The sequence below is a fragment of the Apis mellifera genome, linkage group LG8, assembly GCF_003254395.2.
Source record: "Apis mellifera strain DH4 linkage group LG8, Amel_HAv3.1, whole genome shotgun sequence".
Lineage (NCBI taxonomy): Eukaryota > Metazoa > Arthropoda > Insecta > Hymenoptera > Apidae > Apis > Apis mellifera.
Window position 1 is genome coordinate 2,650,569 of NC_037645.1, and position 20,875 is coordinate 2,671,443.

Below are 20,875 nucleotides of genomic sequence, written 5' to 3' on the forward strand. Positions count from 1 at the left end.
GTACTAAATATTTGTTTAAGTATTTTATTTTAATATTGTATTTTTTTATTAGGAAAAGATGGAAATTGAAAACTGAAATTCTTTGTAATTTGAAAAAACAAAAGCTAAAGCATCTTTACATATCAAATTTTTTTTTTTGTAATTAAAATTACATTTTCCTTGAGATTTCATATATTGCTTATATATTGCTTAATATCTTGTATATATATAGAATAATTATAAAGTTGAAATATGTTATTAGTATAAAAAAACATGATCACAGAATATTATATAAAAATAATTATATATAATATATATAAAATTATATTGTTAAAAAAAATATTCATAAGATAATATATTTTGAAAATTAAAAATTTAATTTAAATTTTAAAGAATTAATTATATTTTAATTTAATGATATATCTCACGAATTAAAAATATTATTTGAAAAATCTTAAACATTTATGAAATTCTAGGCACGTCAGGTAATATAGCATTCAATAATATAAAAAATATTTACTGTATAAAACGTGTCATTTTTGATTCCGCAAAAAATCACTTATTTTTTAACCAAGGACATGCTTTTTCGTGATCAGAAATAATAAAATATTTTCAAATTAAATATCTTTGCACGAAATGAAAATATTAATACTTTTATTTTTCATTTCTTCCTTTATTTTTTAAATTTTCTGTTTATGTTTTTATTTATACTTAGTTACTTAAATTAAATATTGTTCATTTAAATTTATATTAATTTATATTAATTTTGTTAAAACTTTATAAATCAATAATATTTTATTTTAATGCGATTGTTAAATTGTAACTTTAACTGGTCCCTAGGGACATATCAAAAAATATTCCTATATATAGTGATGTACATGGCGACGTACATGGCGATACATGATGATGTATCCTTATAATTTTGTGGTAGTAAGAGCCAATATTATTGAGTGTACGTCATCAAACGAGAAAGGCTAAGCATCCTGTTGATGTTATCCTTGAAAGGATGCACATATATGGCAGGTAGGTACGTGCTAGATAACCGATTACAGCTAGATTCCGTTGAGATTCTATCTGTTCGATGGTACCAGTTGGTACCGTTCTATCTCTGATCCATGCATGATATTTTTCTGTTTCTTTTTGTTGTCTTTTTTATTATTTCATAATAATTCTTTGTTAAATAAGATTTTTAACAATAAAAATCTCTAAATTTACAATTTAATGATTATTCAGAATTTGAATAAAAAAGCCTTCGCTTAAATCTTTAAAAGTTAAATTTAAAGATTTTTCTTATTATTTTCTTGTTATTTATTTTGTTTAAAATTTTCGAAGCATTATAGTAACTTTTTTGTTGTTTATTGTTAGTACTTTATTACTAGTACTATGTATATATGTTACATCAAAATAATCTCTATAGAATTAAAAATGCTATCTTTTTCTTTTACTTCAAATATGTTCAAATAAATAATAAAAAGAAAGTAAGATATATAAATTAGATCGCTGTAGTTCATTTAATGAAAATGTCTCGTGTTAAAATTTTATGATTTGCACTCTCCTAATTATGTATGTAATTATAATAGCGCGTATACATGCAATATGGATTGAGAACGGAGCTTGTTCTCATGTATTGAAAACTTTCTACAAATTTTATAGAAAGTTAGTATGTATGAAAAAAATTAAAATCATATTATTTTTCTCTCTTTCTTTTTTTTCTTTTTTTTTTTTACAAAATGTAACAGCAAGTACTTAATTGATAATTTATTTCATTCCAATCCATTTCAAAAAATTTTTCATTAAAACATTTTGTACAATATAAAATTAATCACATTTATTATCTTACATATTAATATTTCACTATAGTAACTTTTTTTATTCAAATATTCCTAGTAATATTCATTAATTTTTAATGATCAACTAAAAAATTTTTTAAAATTATATTTTATATTCACATAAATAATGTCACATATTCATGAAAATATTTAAAATATTTATGACTATGGAATCTTATCTTACAAAATTTTTGAAGTTTTCTTAATATTTTTATTATTTAAAATTGAAAAAAATATATCTTAACCTGTCTCATTATGATAGATTACTTCCTTTGTTATTTATTCTATTACTCTTTTGCGAGATATTTATTTCATGGTATAATTACCATCAGACCTCATAGACATTTTGGTTAGAATTTAAATTCTAATCATATTTTGTCTAAATCTCTATGAAATTTATTCAACAATCAAATATTATAATTTTTCAAATATTATCATTCTGTTTTTGTGAAATGAAATGCGAAAAATAAAAAGAATTTTCCAATTCGTTAAAATAAATTATTTCATTCTCGCAGAAAAGGATCTTCGATATATACGTGTATATATCTCTAAGCATCTATTCAATTTTTCATTTATCATGTTGTTAATTAATATTATTAATTAATTTATATTTAATAAATTAATAAAATATTATTAGTCAAATTATTTAATTTTTTTTTTCTATTAAACATAATAAAATGTCAAGGAATTTGTTCGATGGAAAGCAATTTTAAAAAATTAAAAATCTTTTTTAAAGATAAATTTTAAAATAAATACTAATTATTTATTTTTTTATTTTTTAACAGCTGATGGCAGTGGTTGTGGTGTCAATAGCTTTAGATGTCTTGATGGTACTTGCATACCGGCAACTTTAGTTTGCAACTATCAAAAAGATTGCGAAAGTGCGGAAGATGAGTTTCAATCTTGTAGTAAGTATTTTAAAAAAAATTATTATTTGTGTGCATATATATTTATATAGAATTTAATATTTTTGAGATTTTTATTAAGTTATAAAAAATTTAAGTTTGCATTTGAAATAGAGAATGAAATAATTTTATTTCTGTCATCTTATTCTGTTCTCATCTCGCTTCATTTAATACAAATTTAAATTGTTTATAATTTAATAAATAAATCTCAATAAATATTTTTATATAGTAACCTTTTGTATTTATTTTGAATTCCTTAAATTGGTTCTCTAAAAATATTCCACAAATATATTATATACTTCAATTTTCAATTTTAATTGTTGCTTATCTATTCTAACAATTCAAACAAAAAAAATTCCTAATATTGATACTTCCGTTGTTTTGGCGATTAGAACAAAACACAAAAGAATGAAAATAATTAATGAGAAAAATATTTCTGAAAGGAAAATTTTATCATATATACGCTCTTTTTGACGTAATTCTGTATATGTGTAAAATTCATCATCCATTTTGTTTTTAGATTTTTATATATAATTTGTTTATATGATATATGTATCAGGATTATGTATTATTAATTAATAAGAATTAAAATAATTTTATTATTTTTGATAACATATGTTAAAAAATAATTGTATTTATTAATTTACTATTAATTATTATTTTTAATAATTTATAAAGTCTTAATATAATATGTATATTATTTATATAATATGCATTTGAGAATTAAATTAAATTGAGAATAATATGTATTTTGATAATAATTAGATTAGTTTTATTTTTACATATTTTAGAATATCTAGATAAAATTTACAATGAAATATTATTGATAAGATTAAATTATTATCATTAGTAATTATTATAATTTTCTGCTATTATTATTGATTGAAATTTTTTAAAAAATTTTTCTAATGTTAGATATTACCATTTTAGAAAATGCAAATGAATTCATTCAAAACTAATATACTAATTCATTATTAATTATATTGATTAGTAACTAAAGAATAAATAATTAAAAGATGTTTAATTTAATACATTTTTTTATAGCACCACCAGATTGTGAAGCTGGTCAAATCACTTGTGGCCAGTACATTTTTAATAAAACTTATTGTATACCTCCACATCAGCGATGTGACATGACTGTTGATTGTGTCGATGGAACTGACGAAGCTGGTTGTAGTAAGTATTACTTTATGTATACATGATTAATGATGAAAGATAAAATATATAGTATCCAAATTATAGAATGATAATTATAAGATAATATTAATTTTTAATTATTTTTAAATGATATAATATTACAACGTTTATAATTTATAATTATACATATATATACATATATAGCATTTATCTTTAGATTGTTTAATTTAATATTCTTATATCTAAAATTTTATTGTATTATTTATTTATTTTAAGATTGCTTGAAAGATAAAACCAAAATTATTAAGTCAAATTATTGACTGCAACTGTTGAAAAGATTATAGGAAATGTCAACCGGATGATTTTCGATGTGGAGGTTCAACACCAGAACTTTGTATCCCAAAAGAGAAGAAATGCGATGGTTATTTGGATTGTCGAAATGGTCGTGATGAGGAGAAATGTGAGAATAATTCGAAACCAGCTTGTAGGTTAGACCAATTCAGGTGTAATTCCACGCAACGTTGTATCGAACAATCAGCTAGGTGTAATTACAAAGATGACTGCGGAGATAATAGTGACGAAGAAAATTGCAGTATGTTTCAATTTTGTAATTATTTTAAATTGTTTGACTTGTTTGACTTTTATCACTCTAAAGATTTTCTGTATCTATGAATTTCTAAAAATTTTTAGAAATTTTTTCCGCTGTAGAAAAAAGATTTAAAATTTTGATATAAAAAATTTCTAAATCCAAAAATTTTTGTGATCTAATGATTTTTTGGGATTTACCACGTGTATTGTAAAGATTTTCTACATTTAATGAATTTCTGAATTTTTTAGAAATAAATTTGTTGAATCTAAGAATTTTTTTATAGTCTTGTAATATATTTTAAAGGAATTACCATAATATTACATTAGTAATTCCATTTTATTTTCGGTCATAAATTATTGGATATTATTATATTTATTTAATAATATCTATTATTAAAGATTAACAACAATTTCAGATTTTCAACAATGTACGATGGACCAATTTCGTTGTGCGAATTCTCTTTGCATACCACGATCTTATGTCTGCGACGGTTATAAAGATTGTCATGATGGATCTGATGAGAAGTCCTGCACTACAACATCTTGTCCTCAAAACAAATTCGTATGTCCTAGAGGAACGACTGACGGCAAACCACTTTGCATAGATCGATCTCAAATTTGTGATGGAAAAACTGATTGTGAAGATAAGGCAGATGAAGAAGCTACTTGTTGTAAGTGTTATATTTTTTATAAAAATTTATTCAAATTAGAAATAGAAATAAATAATGAATTTCATGGAGACAAATCTATAATTTATTAATTAAATAAAAAATAATATCTATTTTGTTTTAATTGATATGCTATAATGTGGATCTTCAGATCAGGTATGATTGTACAATTGTATTTTCTGTTTTAAAAAATTTGATAATGAATAGATATTTTATAATTATTTATTTTGTTTGTTTACAGCATCGGTAATATGTACTTCACTAGCATGTCGATATAAATGTCGGGCATCTCCCACAGGAGGAGTTTGTTATTGTCCTGCAGGTTGGATTCTTGCAAACGATTCGACAACTTGTATAGGTATGTATACGTTAAATCATTTTATAAAGAAATAAAAAAACTAAACAAGCTTCTTATTATTATTCCACATAGATCGTGATGAATGCTCAGAATGGGGTTTCTGTGAACAATTATGCAAGAATACAGAAGGTTCTTACACTTGCAGTTGTGCTCCAGGTTTTATATTACAGGGGCTTAACAAGTGTCGAGCCCAACAACATCCTGGTGTGAAATTAGAACTGTTAGTTGCTCAAGAGAAAGCTGTATGGAGAATGTCTTCTAATGGAGAAGACAGAACTATTGTTGCCAACACTACTAGCGCTAGTGGAGTAGATTATCTCTATTCTAGAGACTTACTTTTCTGGAGTGATGTTAAAACGAAAAAAGTGCACTCAGAACCTTTAAATGGTGAAGGTTCTAGTTCTAGAGTGGCTATATATTTAACAAGTTCATGGGGACCAGTTTCTATTGCAGTAGATTGGATAGGAGAAAAATTATATGTAGTAGATTCAGTAGTTCAAAAAATCGATGTACTTGAATTAGATGGAAGGTACCATGGTATTGCATTGAGTTCCAATCTGACAAATCCAACGGATATTGGCCTAGATCCTACAGTGGGTTTGATGTTTATAGCTGATAGTAAACGAGTTTTAAGAGCCAACATGGATGGAACTGTAGATTTCCCAATCGTTTTCGAGGCAGCATATAAAGTATCCGGCATTGCTGTAGACGTGATTGCTCGAAGAATTTTTTGGTGTGACTCTCAACTGGACTATATTGAAACTGCTGATTATTTAGGAAGAAATAGAGTAATGGTACTTAGGGGAACACATACACCGTCTCCAACGAGATTAACACTTTTTGAAAACAGGATCTATTGGACAGATGGCACAAAGCAGGCCATTATGAGTGTAGACAAAACAGAGGGTGATTATTCTATACGAACGATTTATAAAATGAGAGATGCTAAAGCTATCAAAACCTTACATCCTTTGACTCAGCCAATGGTTTCTAATCCTTGTGGGAATAATAATGGTGGCTGTCAACATATGTGTATAGTAACTGCAGCTAGTGATCAAGAAAATAGATTAGGTTATCGATGCGCTTGTGACATAGGATGGAGATTATCCAGTGACCAAAGAAACTGTAATTTGGTGCAAGAATTCTTGATGTATTCACAACAAAGATTTATTAAAGGCCGAGTATTAGATCCTGTAATGGAAGGATTTAGTGATGCTATCTCACCCGTAGTTTCCAGAAGAGCCAGATTTGTTGGTCTAGATTATGATGCATATGATCAATATATTTATTATAGTGATGTTTTGCAAGATGTAATTTATAGAGTTCGCCAAAGTGGCGCTGGTCGAGAAGTTGTATTAGCTAGTCAGAATGAAGGTGTAGAAGGACTTGCAGTAGATTGGGTTGCCAAGAATTTATACTATATCGATTCCAGAAAAGGTACATTGAATGTCTTGAGTACTAGAAATGTCACATATCGCAGAACATTGCTAAAGAATTTGAAACGACCAAGAGCAATTGTAATTCATCCTAATCAGGGATATATCTTTTTTTCTGAATGGGATAGACCTGCAAACATTAGTAGAGCTTATACTGATGGTTCTAACTTAATAGTCTTTAAAAATTTAAGTCTGGGCTGGCCAAATGGTTTAGCTATCGATTTTGCAAAAGATAGATTATATTGGTGTGATGCTCTCTTGGATCATGTACAACATTCTAATCTGAATGGTACTGATGTAAGATCAGTTAAATCTAAACTAATTAGACATCCTTTTTCCATGGCTATCTATGAACAATGGATGTATATTACTGATTGGCGATTAGATGCTATTATTCGACTCCATAAAGAAACTGGAGAACAAGAATCTATTCTCGTTCGCCAACCTGAAACGAACAGACTTTATGGCGTGAAAGTCTATAGTCGTTCAATTCAAACTTTTTTACATGATCATCCATGTTTTAATGATAATGGGGGTTGCGAGAAACTATGTTTTGCTATTCCTCAAAATAATACTAATAAATATGGTATTACTAGATTGACTAAAGTTTGTGGTTGTCCTTATGGCGAACGTATTCAAGAGAATGGCAGAACTTGTGCACCTGATCCAGAAGCTGAACCACCACTTGAAGCTTGTCCTAATACTTGGGACTTTACATGTGCCAATCAGAGATGTATATCACATGCCTGGGTTTGTGATGGTGAAAATGACTGTTTAGATAACAGTGATGAACGGAACTGTACCAAACCAACTTGTGCTCCTAATCAATTTCAGTGCAAGTCTGGTAGATGTGTTCCTATGAGCTTCCTTTGTGACTCTGAAAATGATTGTGGAGATTATAGCGATGAAGCTTCTTGTCCAAATGTGACTTGTACCGCCAACCAATTTGCTTGTGCTAATAACAGATGTATACCTAATACATGGAAATGTGATTCCGAAAATGATTGCGGTGATAGTTCCGATGAAGGAGATTTTTGCGTAGCAAAAACTTGTTCCTATTTTCAATTCACTTGTCCAAGATCAGGTCATTGCATTCCACGATCTTGGGTTTGTGATGGCGATAACGATTGTTTTGATCAACAAGATGAGATGGATTGTCCACCAGTTACTTGTCTCAGCACTCAATTTACTTGTGCTGATCAGAAAATGTGTGTTCTTGATTCGTACAAATGTGATGGAATATCTGATTGTAATGATGGCAGTGATGAAGTTGGCTGTCCATCCTTAGCACCTGATCAATGTAACACTGACAAACAATTTCAATGCGCTAGTTCAGCGATTTGTATCCCAAGAAGTTGGTATTGTGATGGAACTCCAGATTGTCCAGACAGATCTGATGAACCAGCTTCTTGTGGACAAGTTGGCTGTCAACCAGGTTTCTTCAAATGTCGTAATGAGAAATGTGTATTTAAAGCATATATCTGTGATGGAAAAGATGATTGTGGTGATGGATCCGATGAAGATACTGAATTGCATGCATGTACTGCACCTGAATTCAAATGCGATTCACAACAATGGAAATGTCCAAATGTAACTAATATATGTGTGAATATAACTAGCGTTTGCGATAATAAATTTGATTGCCCTAATGGTGCAGATGAGGGTCCAGCATGCAATTTTCAGGAATGCGAATACAGAGGAGGTTACTGTAGTAATGATTGTATTGAAACACCTTTAGGTAAACAATGTACATGTCCTTCAGGGGAAGAACTCAACAAAGATGGATATACTTGTGAAGATTTGAACGAATGTGAACCTCCAGGACGATGTTCTCAGATTTGTGTTAACATTAAACGTGGATACTATTGTAATTGTGTTGAAGGATATACTTTAGAGAAGGATAAGCATACTTGTAAGGCATTTAATCACAGTGTTGCCTTTTTGATTATATCTAACAGACACACAATTCTGGTTGCTGATCTTCAGGATCAAGCATTAGAAAGGGTACCAATTAATGTAGAGAATGTTGTTGCAACTGCTAGTAATATGCATACAGGTACCATTTTTTGGTCAGATATGAAATTGAAAAAAATATCAAGATTGGATAGAGGTAGTGATCCTGAAGATGTGATTTCAACTGGATTGGATTTAGTGGAAGGTCTTGCTTATGACTGGATAGGTCACAATTTATACTGGTTGGATTCCAAACTGAATACTATTGAAGTAGCCAAAGAAACTGGTTCTAATAGAATGATATTGGTTAAAGAAAATATTACTCAACCTAGGGGAATGTGTTTGGATCCTAGTCCTGGAGCAAGATGGCTCTTTTGGACAGATTGGGGTGAAAATCCTAGAATTGAAAGAATTGGTATGGATGGTACCAATAGATCAACAATTATTAACACTAAAATTTATTGGCCAAACGGCCTTGCTTTAGATATTGCGAATAAGCGAATATATTTTGCTGATAGTAAGTTAGATTTTATTGATACTTGCCTTTATGATGGTAGTAAAAGAATTCAAGTATTAGCTAGCTCTCATTATTTGTTACATCCTCATTCTTTGACATTATTTGAGGATACTATGTATTGGACAGACAGACAATTGAATAGAGTACTCTCAGCTCATAAATTCTATGGTGTAAATCAAACTGTGGTATCTCACTTGATATCTCAACCTTTATCAATACATGTTCATCATCCTGTTCTACAACCAATTACTGCAAATCCTTGTGCAAATAGCACCTGTGATCATTTGTGTCTGTTATCTCCTACTAAACCTCAAGGTTACACTTGTAAATGTCAAGTTGGATTCAGATTATTCAATGGACAATGCTTGGAAGAAGAGATACCTTATTTGATGGTTTTACGAGGCTCTCAAATTGTGGATGTTTCTTTACTACCAAGAAGTATTAAAACTGGTTATATAACTCCAGTTGTTGGAGTGGAGAGTGGTAAATTTATAGACTATGATAGGAAAGAAAAAATGATCTATTGGTTGCAAACTAAGGATGATGATGATGAGAATGGTACTATTTATACAACTCCTTATAATGGTGGTAATAGAACAGAATTCCCTAATGCTTCCGGTGAAAGTGGTATTGTTGGAGCTCCATCTGCAATGGCATTTGATTGGTTAGGAAGGAATTTGTTCATAGGAAACAAATATGCTTCTAATATAGAAGCTATAAAGATAGATGGAAAAACTAAATATCGAACAATAGTACTTGCTAATGATGGCAATAAAACTTCTGTAGCCAAACCAAAGGCTATGTGTGTTGATCCCCTTGAAGGACATATATTCTGGGTAGACGGTGGCAGTTTTGGCATTCCTACAAAAATTGGAAGAGTTAATATGGATGGTACTAATCCCATTATTTTAGTTGATAATGTAGAAAGACCAGAAGCTATTACAATTGATATTCCAACTAAGACTATTTACTTCAGTTCATTATATCCAGCTCTGATTATGGCACTATCAACTGATGGACAAAATCTAAGAACTATAGTATCACAAAACATTGCATTGCCAAAAGCACTTGCTGTTCATGACTCTAGATTATATCTTCTTGATCCATTGTATGATAAAATAGAAAGAGTAGATTTGCCTGATGGAGGTAATCCTACTACAATAATTGATAATGATTCTGAGCTTAAGACATTAACTATTTATAAGAAACGAGTTACTGGAGATCATCCATGTTTTATAAATAATGGTGATTGTGAACAGATCTGTCTTCCAGCTTCTGGAGGTACTAGAGTATGTGCTTGTGGTATGGAATACCGTAAAGTCAGTGACACTTCTTGTGAACCTTTTAAGACTTTTGCAGTAGTTACTCAACTAGATGTTGCAAGAGGATACAGTTTAAAAGATGCAAAAGAAGCAATGGTACCAATCTCTGGTATAGGTCATCATATTCTTCATGTAGACGTTTATACTGCAGGCAACTGGATTTATTGGGTAGAATTCAATCGTGGAATGTGGAATGGAATATTTCGTGTAAGACCAAATGGTACTGAATTACAGCATGTTGTAAAACAAGGTATAGGTTCAAATGGTATTAGAGGTTTAGCTATTGATTGGGTTGCTGAAAATATGTATTTTACCAATGTATTTCCTCATGATAACTATGTGGAAGTATGTAAATTAGATGGCAGTAATAGAAAAGTATTAGTGAAGAAAACTACAGATTCCCCTAGAGAATTAGCTGTAAACCCCATTAAAAAATATCTTTATTGGATAGATTATGGACAATATCCAAGATTAGGTAAAGCCTATCTGGATGGAAGTAATTGGATGCCTATAGTTACATCCGGTATTAGCACTCCACGTGATATAACTATTGATCCTATTACACATGATGTGTACTGGGTAGACTCTAAACAAGACACCATTCAAAAAGTTTCATATACTGGTGGAAATCGTCAAATCATTAGACGGAATCTACCTAACCCTATGGGTGTTGCTATTTATGGTAATGATGTTTATTGGGTTGACAGAAACTTAGGAATAGTATTCAAGGCTAGCAAGCAGAATGATAACAATTCGTCAGTAACAGTAAGATCGAATTTACCTAAATTAAGAGATATTGTTATGTTTGATCAGAACAGTCAACCTCCAGATCCAACAAATCCTTGTTCATCAAGTGGAAATGCGGGCTGTAAACAACTCTGTTTTGCTATGCCTAAAGAAAATTCAGTTCCTTTCAAATGCGAATGTGCAGTTGGTAAATTAGCAATAGATGGAAAAAACTGCGAAAATGTCAATGAATATTTGGTATTCGCTACGAGGACAGAGATTAGAGCTATTGGTTTAGATCCACAAAATACGACTATACCATTTAATCCGATTGGAAATCTAACTAATGTAGTGGGCGTGGATTTCGATTATCAAGACAAAAAGTTATTGTTCACTCAAATTAGACCTTGGGCTAAAATAGCTTGGATGCAGGCAGAAAATCCTTCTTCTTCTGAGATTCATACATTAATTAGCAAAGGAATCAATCCTGAAGGCATCTCTTATGATTGGACACAAAAGAAAGTTTATTGGACGGATTCATCAAATAATAGTATTTATGCAATGGATTTAAATGGGTCAAATCTAGTGATGATTGCCAGAGTAGATAGACCTAGAGCTATAGTAGTTGATCCTTGTAATGGATCACTATATTTTACTGATTGGGGTCGTTTTGGAACATCAGGAAAGATTTTTAAAACTACAATGGCCGGTTCTTTGAAGAAAGCTGTTATTGATAAAGATCTTTCTCAGCCTAGTGGTTTGGCAATTGATTATGAAGATCGTATGCTATATTGGACTGATGCAGTTAGAGAAAAAATAGAACGTTCAGAATTGGATGGAAGTAATCGCCAAATCTTAGTTAGTGCAACAATATATCCTTTTGCCATAACAGTTTTCAGAGAGCATATTTATTGGACAGATCTACAATTAAGAGGTGTCTATCGCGCTGAAAAGCATACAGGAGCAAATAAAGTAGAATTAGTAAAACGATTGGAAGATTCACCTAGAGACTTACATATTTATTCAGCAGCTAGACAACAATGCAGAATAAATCCTTGTAATATTTCAAATGGTGGTTGTGATCAATCTTGTCATCCAGGTATAAATGGCTCAGCAGAATGTAAGTGTGATGATAATAGCAGATTAGTAAATGAGGACAGAATGTGTGTTCCCAAAAATGTAACCTGTGACTCTAGTAAATTTGCCTGTAGAAATGGTCGTTGCATTTCAAGAATGTGGGCATGTGATGGTGATGACGATTGTGGCGATGGTTCTGATGAAGATACTAATTATTGTTCTTATCATTCATGCAGTCCTAATGAATTCAGATGTAATAATGGCAGATGTATATTTAAAACTTGGAAATGTGATCATGAAAATGATTGCCGTGATGGCAGTGATGAAGAAGGCTGTGTATATCCTCCTTGTGCAGCTGGAGAATTTACTTGCGCCAATTATCGCTGTATTCCTCAATCACAGGTTTGCAATGGTATCAATGATTGTAAAGATAATGTAACATCAGATGAAACCCATGAACGCTGTCCAAGAAATACTACATGTCCACCTAATCATCTGAAATGTGAAAAAACTAATATATGTGTAGAGCCATATTGGCTTTGTGATGGAGATAATGATTGTGGAGATAATAGTGACGAAAATCCATTGCATTGTGCTCAAAGAACTTGTCCTCAGAGCTCTTTTAGATGTCCTAATCATAGATGTATTCCAGCTACTTGGTATTGTGATGGAGATGATGATTGTCTGGATGGCAGTGATGAACCACCTGGTTATTGTCAATCAGAAGGTAGAACTTGTTTTGGAGATTTATTTACTTGTGATAATGGAAATTGCATACCTAGAATTTACATCTGTGATGGAGACAATGATTGTTTGGATTATTCTGATGAAGATGAACGTCACCAATGCAATGATAGAAAGTGTGATGAAGAAACTGAGTTTACTTGTACTGCAAATAAAGTATGGCATAGAGCACAATGTATCCCCAAAAAATGGTTGTGTGATGGGGATCCAGATTGTGTAGATGGAGCTGATGAAAATGTAACATTGCATCACTGTCCTACTCCAACACCTTGTGCTGAAAATCAGTTCACTTGTGACAATGGACGTTGCTTAAATCAGAATTGGTTGTGTGATCATGATAATGATTGTGGTGATGGTAGTGATGAAGGGAAATTTTGTAATACTAGATATAAACCTTGTACTAATCAAGAATTTACTTGTCATAACTTTAAATGTATAAGGAAGCAATTTCATTGTGATGGTCAGGATGATTGTGGTGATCATTCTGATGAAGATGGATGTCGTAAGTAATATACTGATATTGTAAATCGTTTAAAAATTATAAACTATATATAAAAAGTTATTAAATTATTCTTTTTTTAATTTATAGCACCAAAGATGAAAAACATGACCTGTTCAAATCCAAAAGAATTCATGTGCGCAAATGGAATTTGTATTGATCAACAATTAGTTTGTAATAAGGAACCTGATTGTGCAGATGAGAGTGATGAACCTGCTCATTGTAATGTAGACGAATGTGCAATGGTAGAAATGAATCAGTGTGCTCATAAATGTATTGATACACCAACAAGTTATTATTGTGAATGTAATCCAGGTTATAGACTTTTAGCAGATGGTAAAGCCTGTGAAGACATAGATGAATGTGTAGAAACACCACAGGTATGTAGTCAACAATGTCAAAATACACCAGGAAGCTTTTATTGTAAGTGTAATCATTACTGGTATGAACGTGCTGCTGATGAGCATACTTGTAAAAGAAGAGACAATATTATACCATGGATTATTTTTACAAATAAATACTATGTCAGAAATATGTCTATTGATGCTCTTAACTATAGTCTGATGCACCAGGATCTCATAAATGTTGTTGCTTTGGATGCTGATTATGGTGATCAAATGCTCTACTTTTGTGATGTTACTGCTAAGACAATTTTCAGGTTAATTCAAGTGGTTTATTTTAAAAAATAGTTTGCTCAAAATTGATAAAACTAATTTTTTCATAATTTTTTCTTGCAGAGCACCTATTGCAGGAGGAGAAAAAGAGGCGATTATTAGACATGATAGTCTTGGTTTGGAAGGAATAGCAGTTGATTGGATAGGACGCAAACTTTATTGGCTTGATCGTCATGCTAAACATTTAGATGTTGCTGAACTTAATGGTACCAACAGGAAGACTTTATTGACTGGTATAGCTGATCCACGTGCCATTGTTGTTCATCCTGGTACGGGATATTTGTATTTCACTTCATGGCATCTTCAGGTAATTTTTCTTGATCTCAAATTAAATATATAAAACTTTAAAATATCAAATATTATATTCAATATAATAATCATTTTAACTTTCAGGCTTATATAGGAAAAATGGGAATGGATGGCAGTAATTTCACAAGGATTCTTACTTGGGAAGATGATATAGCTTGGCCCAATGCTTTGACTATTGATTATTTCACTGATAGAATTTTTTGGGCAGATGCTCATTTAGATTATATTGCATTTGCCGACTTGGAAGGTCATAATAGACGCAAAGTTCTTTCTGGAACTGCTGTACCTCATGTTTTTGCTATTACTATATTTGACGACTTCATTTTTTGGACTGATTGGAATTTGAAAGCTATTAGTAGAGCAGAGAAGTTTTCTGGATATAATTTACGTGTTCTTAGAAATACAACTCATAGACCATATGACATTCATGCATATCATCCTTTGAGACAATTACCTTACAATAATCCTTGCAATGAAAATAATGGTGGATGCTCTCATTTATGTTTAATTTCACCACCTGCAAGTTCTTATTTATTAGAAGGCTATGGTCAACCTGGTGTAACATCATATAAATGCAAATGCCCTAATCAATTTGTGTTGGATAAAGATGGAAAGACCTGTACAGCTAATTGTACTGCTGGTCAACATAAATGTGGCCCTCCAGATGAAAAATGTATTCCATGGTATTGGAAGTAAGTATAGAAATATATTGTAATAATACAATTTTAATAAATGCAATATAATTAATTAAATTATTTTTAAGATGTGATGGTGAAAAAGATTGTAAGGATGGTTCAGACGAACCTATCAGTTGTCCAGCACGTGTTTGTCGACCTAGTGTTTTCCAGTGTGCAAATGGTAATTGTAGACCTAGTGTGGCTGTTTGTGATGGTGCAGATGATTGTGGAGATAAGAGTGATGAAGCTCATTGTAGTCTAGAATGTGGCGAATTAGAATTTAAATGTAAATCCAATGGACGTTGCATTCATGAGTCTTGGAAATGTGATGGAGATGCTGATTGTAAGGACGGCAGTGATGAAGATCCTGCTATTTGTCGTAAGTATTTTTTTCTACATGTTTCTATATATTTTTATGTATATTATAATTATGTATATGTACATTATGTATATTTTATGTATAATTATATAAAAATTATTTAATTAAAAAATTTTTTTAATTTAGATAATCGACCATGTGATCCAAACACAGAATTCACTTGTAAGAATAACAGATGTATTCAGAAAGTATGGATGTGTGATTCTGACAATGATTGTGGTGATGATAGCGATGAACCAGCATATATGTGTCGTCAAAGGAATTGTACTACCGGTTGGCAACGTTGTCCAGGTCACGCCAATTATCGTTGCATTCCGAAATGGCTCTTTTGTGATGGCAAAGATGATTGTCGAGATGGTTCTGATGAGCTTGCTGAGAATTGTCCCAAATGTGATCCTGAAATGGATTTTAAATGCACTAATAACAGATGTGTACCCAAACAATGGCTTTGTGACTTTGCTGATGATTGTGGAGATGGTAGTGATGAAGCTGAAACAATGTGTAAGAACCGTTATAGAGAATGTTCAGAGTCTGAGTTCCGATGTGACAATGGCAAATGTATTGCCTCCAGATGGAGGTGTGACTCTGAAGATGATTGCGGCGATAATAGTGATGAGAATGGTTGTCAAGAATTCGTATGCAAAAACGATACATTCCAATGTGCAAGTGGTCATTGTATAGCATCATATTTAAGATGTGATGGAACACGAGATTGCAGAGATATGAGTGATGAAATTGGATGTCCACCAAGATATCCAGGAGGAAGATATTGCCCACAATCTAGATTCCAATGTGATAACAATCTCTGTGTTTATCTCTCAGATATATGCGACGGAAGTGACGATTGTGGTGATGGTTCTGACGAAAATACCAATATGTGTGGTATGATTTTTTTTATTTTTTAAAATATTGAATAGATTATATATGTTTGTTAACATTTAATAAAATTCTACAGCAAACTTCAAGTGTGATACAACTAGGAGGTTCCAATGCGCCAATCACAAATGTATTGCTAAATATCAATTATGTGATGGTATTGATAATTGTGGCGATGGTTCTGATGAAAATAATATGACTATGTGTGCATCCAGAGTTCGTCCATGTGACGCTATAACCGAATATACATGTGCTAATAAGAAGTGTATTGAGCGAACAAAGCTTTGTGATTTTGCTGATGATTGTGGAGATTCCTCTGATGAACTTGGTTGTCGTAAGTTTAATAATCTAATTAATATTAAATTTATTACAGAAATTTAAATGATTCACTTATGATATTCACTTATTTCCATTATAGATCACAATAAACCCTGTCTGGATAGCAATAAAGGTGGTTGTTCTCACTATTGTCATAACATCACTGAAGGTGGATATATTTGTGCTTGTTATCCGGGTTACATAATCTCACAAAACAATCGAAAACATTGCGAAGACATTAATGAATGTGTTACTGGCCAACACCAATGCTCTCAACTTTGTACTAATTTAAATGGCACTTATTCTTGCTCTTGCAGACAAGGTTTCGAATTGTCTGACAATCGTAGTGGTGTATGCAGAGCTGTAGACACTAATATGATGATTCTATTTGCTAATGGTCCAGGAATTAGAGCTTATGATCCTTATGATAAACAAGAAATTGAGGTCATTGCGAATGAAAAAAGAGTACAGGCTTTAGATTTTGATCCTAGATCAGAATACGTATTTTGGATTGATGGTTATGATAATTCCATTAAAAGGTCATATATGGTAAATGCTAAGGATGGACAAGTGAAAATTGGATATGCTCAGGATCTTAATATAAAAAGTAATTTTTTTCTTCAATTTATGATATTATATTATTATAAAATATATTATGTAATAATTTAAAATAATTTATATAGGTGAATCCGGTCTCACAAGTTTGGCAATGGATTGGATTTCTGGTAATCTCTATTGGACAGAATTTGATTCTTCAGGAACAACGTTATTTGGAAGAGTAATGGTCTCGAAAGCAGACGGTAGATATCGTCGAAGTTTGATAACAGTTGGCTTAGAAATTCCAACTTCCATTGTAGTCGATCCAGAATTGGGTAAAGCTATTTGGGCAGATGCTGGTAGTCAGCCCAAAATCGAAATTGCTTGGATGGATGGTGATAGACGGAAACAATTAGTTTCTGATCGAATTGGACAACCTATTGCACTCACCATTGATTATTCCATGCAGCATGTCCTTTATTGGGCTGATAGTAAACTTAACACCATTGAATCTATTGAACAAGTAAATTTCAATAATTTTATTTAATTCAATTTATTGAATTCAGTCTCATTCATTTCCAAAAATGTTAATTTTTCTTTAGGATGGATCAAATAGAAAAATAATCCTTAAAGGGGATAGTTTGAAACATCCAATTTCTTTGGATGTTTTTGAAAATAGTTTGTATTGGATAACAAAGAGAACTGGTGAATTAATTAGACAAGATAAATTTGGTAGAGGTGTGCCAGAGATTATTGTCAAGCATGTACCCAATTCAGGAGGAGTTAAGGTGTATCATCAACAAAGATATAATATTTCCTTAAGGAATCTTTGTCATGAAGATCAATGCACACATTTGTGTGTTCCTATCCCTGGTGGTAATCGGTGTCTCTGCTCAGATAGTATTGGTCCTCTTCAACAAAGAGAGACTATACGATCAAATGAACGTCATTGTGATGCAACTAATGAAAGACCTCTTCCTGCACCAAGAATTTGTCCTTGTAGAAATGGTGGATTATGTCAAGAAGTCGAAGATAAATTGCAATGTGATTGTCCAGCTCCATTCCATGGAGAATTCTGTGAGATTATGTTAGGAGCTAGGTCCACTAACGCCACTGCTGCTATTGTGATACCTATTGTTGTTTCTATTTTGGTTCTATTTGGAGCTGCAGCTATTATTATGGTACTGAAGAAGCGACCTTTGTAAGTTTTTTTTCTTATTTTCTTTATGTTAAATTTTTTAAATCTGGAATGTTGGTAGATAATTATTTATAATAAAATTCTTATTTTAATGATTTGAAAATATATTATTAAAGTGTAATATTATTATATCCTAAGTATTGATATTTATAACTAAACTTTATTATAAATAATGTAATTTTTACTAAAAATTTTTATTTTTAAAATATTTTTATTTTAATTAATAAATGATGAATGATAATTAATAATTTTTGTAGTGGAAAGCCTGGAGGTCTTGGTAGTTTAACTGGTGCTCAAAGTGTATCCTTCAGGCAAGGAAGTAATGTTGAGTTTGGTATACCTGCTCATGAAAGAATGGTGTGTATTATAATTTCAATGTATTATAATATAACTATTTCTGTATTTTATATATTTATAATATTTTAAGATTTTAAAATAATTACGAGTAATATTAAGTAATATTAAATAATATTAAATATTATTAAATGAAATATAATATGTAGTCCCTACATGTAGTCTCTATATTATTAAATAGGAACCTCTGGATGTGGAGTACAATCTTGGTGATGTTAGTAACAAAAATAGGGATTTCAGTAATCCCATGTATGATGCAGTGAACACAGAAACAGGTGCAACAAATGGTACTGGTGCAAGTAGCAGATATGAATTACCAGCTGAAATGAAACCATCTAGTATTCAGCATAAAGAACCACCACAGTTGCATCTAAAAAGAAGAGAGCTTGATCCAACACCCATTGATTCGGGAAAGGACACACAACAGTTGGTCGAGGAAGACAAGTCCGAGTGTTAGATAGTTTAACTTTTGTGCAGTGATGTAGTTAGAATTTTCTGATGATTTTGAAAAGAAAAGAATAGACTTACTTAAATAACTTATTGATTTAAGGATCTAATGAATGATAATGTGATGTATCGATCTATTTACAAATTTATTACAATTGTTATTTGTTATATCTGGAAACATGTTATCCATTCATTTAGAATATAATAATTATCAATATTTTATAAATTGAAATAGTTCCGAATCGTGTTATTTTATGATATAGGATTTTTTAATATTCATATAAGTATTATTTATTTTTGACAAAGGAATTTTTCATAAAGTACAAGACTGAATATATTCGATATATTTTTTATAATTTTTACTTGTCTTTGTAAAATTCTAGAAGGAAATATGATAAAATTATAAATTTATAACTTATTTACAGGAAGTTTAAAAAACAAGGAGATACAGGAGTGCATCTGACTACGTCACTGCTTCTATATAGGAATACTCTCGCATCTATAATACTTCTATCTCAATATAATTTCAACTAATAATGTTGAAAGAATAGCTAACAAAATTGAAATACATTAAAACAAAAAAAAAAAAAAATAATCACATTAACAAAATGAGGGAAAAATGTATTCGTTTTTTTGTTATATATTGAGATTAAAGTGCAACTAGTGACGAGTTTGTGTCATCTTAGGTGCGATTTGTAAGTCTTGTAAATATGATTATCACAAAATATTAACTTCACATTGTCCATGTACCATAATGAACAAAACATTCCATATTATTTTTTTTTTTTTTTTTGAAGAGGCGAATTAGAGTGGGTTTTAAGGGACTATACATATGTTTAAAAAAAAACCTCGATAAATCGAGTTACTTTACTTATTAAGCGTTTTCTTCGTGATCTAGAGGAAGACGAATCTATTTTGGAAAAGGAAAAATTGTTTTCTCTTTTCAGTTTACTTGATCACATGTGAGTGTTGTTATATGTGTTTGTACATTTTTTTATGCGCAAGGAATGTCAGTGTACAGTTTTTCTTCCGTAACAACTGTGATTGTAAAAATTACAAATTGGATCTGAATATGCAAGGTGAATATTTTAAACAAACAAAGTGTACTCATTTTTTGTTGTACACCCTAAATATGAGTGAGAAAAGAAATCTTTTTATATTATTTCTTTCTTTCTTAAAGATTTATTTTTTAATACAGTAGAATCTCGATTATAGAAAGGACTAAACATATTTATAAGATGTATAATTTCAGAATTTATGTATTTTTATTGTTGTATATTGCATAAAAAATTATACAGATTGTTAAATCTAATTCTTGATTAATAACTTTTTTTCCAACATTTAATTATTATCAAGTTAATAAAATTT

The 20,875-nt window shown here is 30.7% G+C and overlaps 1 protein-coding gene across 2 annotated transcripts in view; it reads left to right on the forward strand.

Annotated features, from left to right (window-relative positions):
• Nucleotides 1-20,308, forward strand: part of LOC552358 (low-density lipoprotein receptor-related protein 2) — a 33,185-nt gene extending 12,877 nt beyond the window's left edge. Inside the window, exons 1-18 of one of the 2 annotated variants that reach the window (XM_026442437.1) lie at nt 907-1,002; nt 2,594-2,716; nt 3,758-3,889; nt 4,188-4,442; nt 4,855-5,109; nt 5,348-5,464; nt 5,537-13,741; nt 13,829-14,396; nt 14,476-14,719; nt 14,806-15,413; nt 15,485-15,777; nt 15,904-16,659; nt 16,733-16,987; nt 17,072-17,578; nt 17,655-18,031; nt 18,111-18,709; nt 18,964-19,063; nt 19,242-20,308. In XM_026442437.1, the coding sequence (XP_026298222.1) occupies nt 969-1,002; nt 2,594-2,716; nt 3,758-3,889; nt 4,188-4,442; nt 4,855-5,109; nt 5,348-5,464; nt 5,537-13,741; nt 13,829-14,396; nt 14,476-14,719; nt 14,806-15,413; nt 15,485-15,777; nt 15,904-16,659; nt 16,733-16,987; nt 17,072-17,578; nt 17,655-18,031; nt 18,111-18,709; nt 18,964-19,063; nt 19,242-19,517 (13,704 nt within the window). In that variant the 5' untranslated portion in view covers nt 907-968 and the 3' untranslated portion in view covers nt 19,518-20,308. Of the gene's footprint in view, nt 1-906; nt 1,003-2,593; nt 2,717-3,757; nt 3,890-4,187; nt 4,443-4,854; nt 5,110-5,347; nt 5,465-5,536; nt 13,742-13,828; nt 14,397-14,475; nt 14,720-14,805; nt 15,414-15,484; nt 15,778-15,903; nt 16,660-16,732; nt 16,988-17,071; nt 17,579-17,654; nt 18,032-18,110; nt 18,710-18,963; nt 19,064-19,241 lie in introns of those variants that run through there. The other variant, XM_026442436.1, reaches the window with a different exon arrangement.
• The last annotated feature ends 567 nt before the right edge of the window (nt 20,309-20,875 follow it).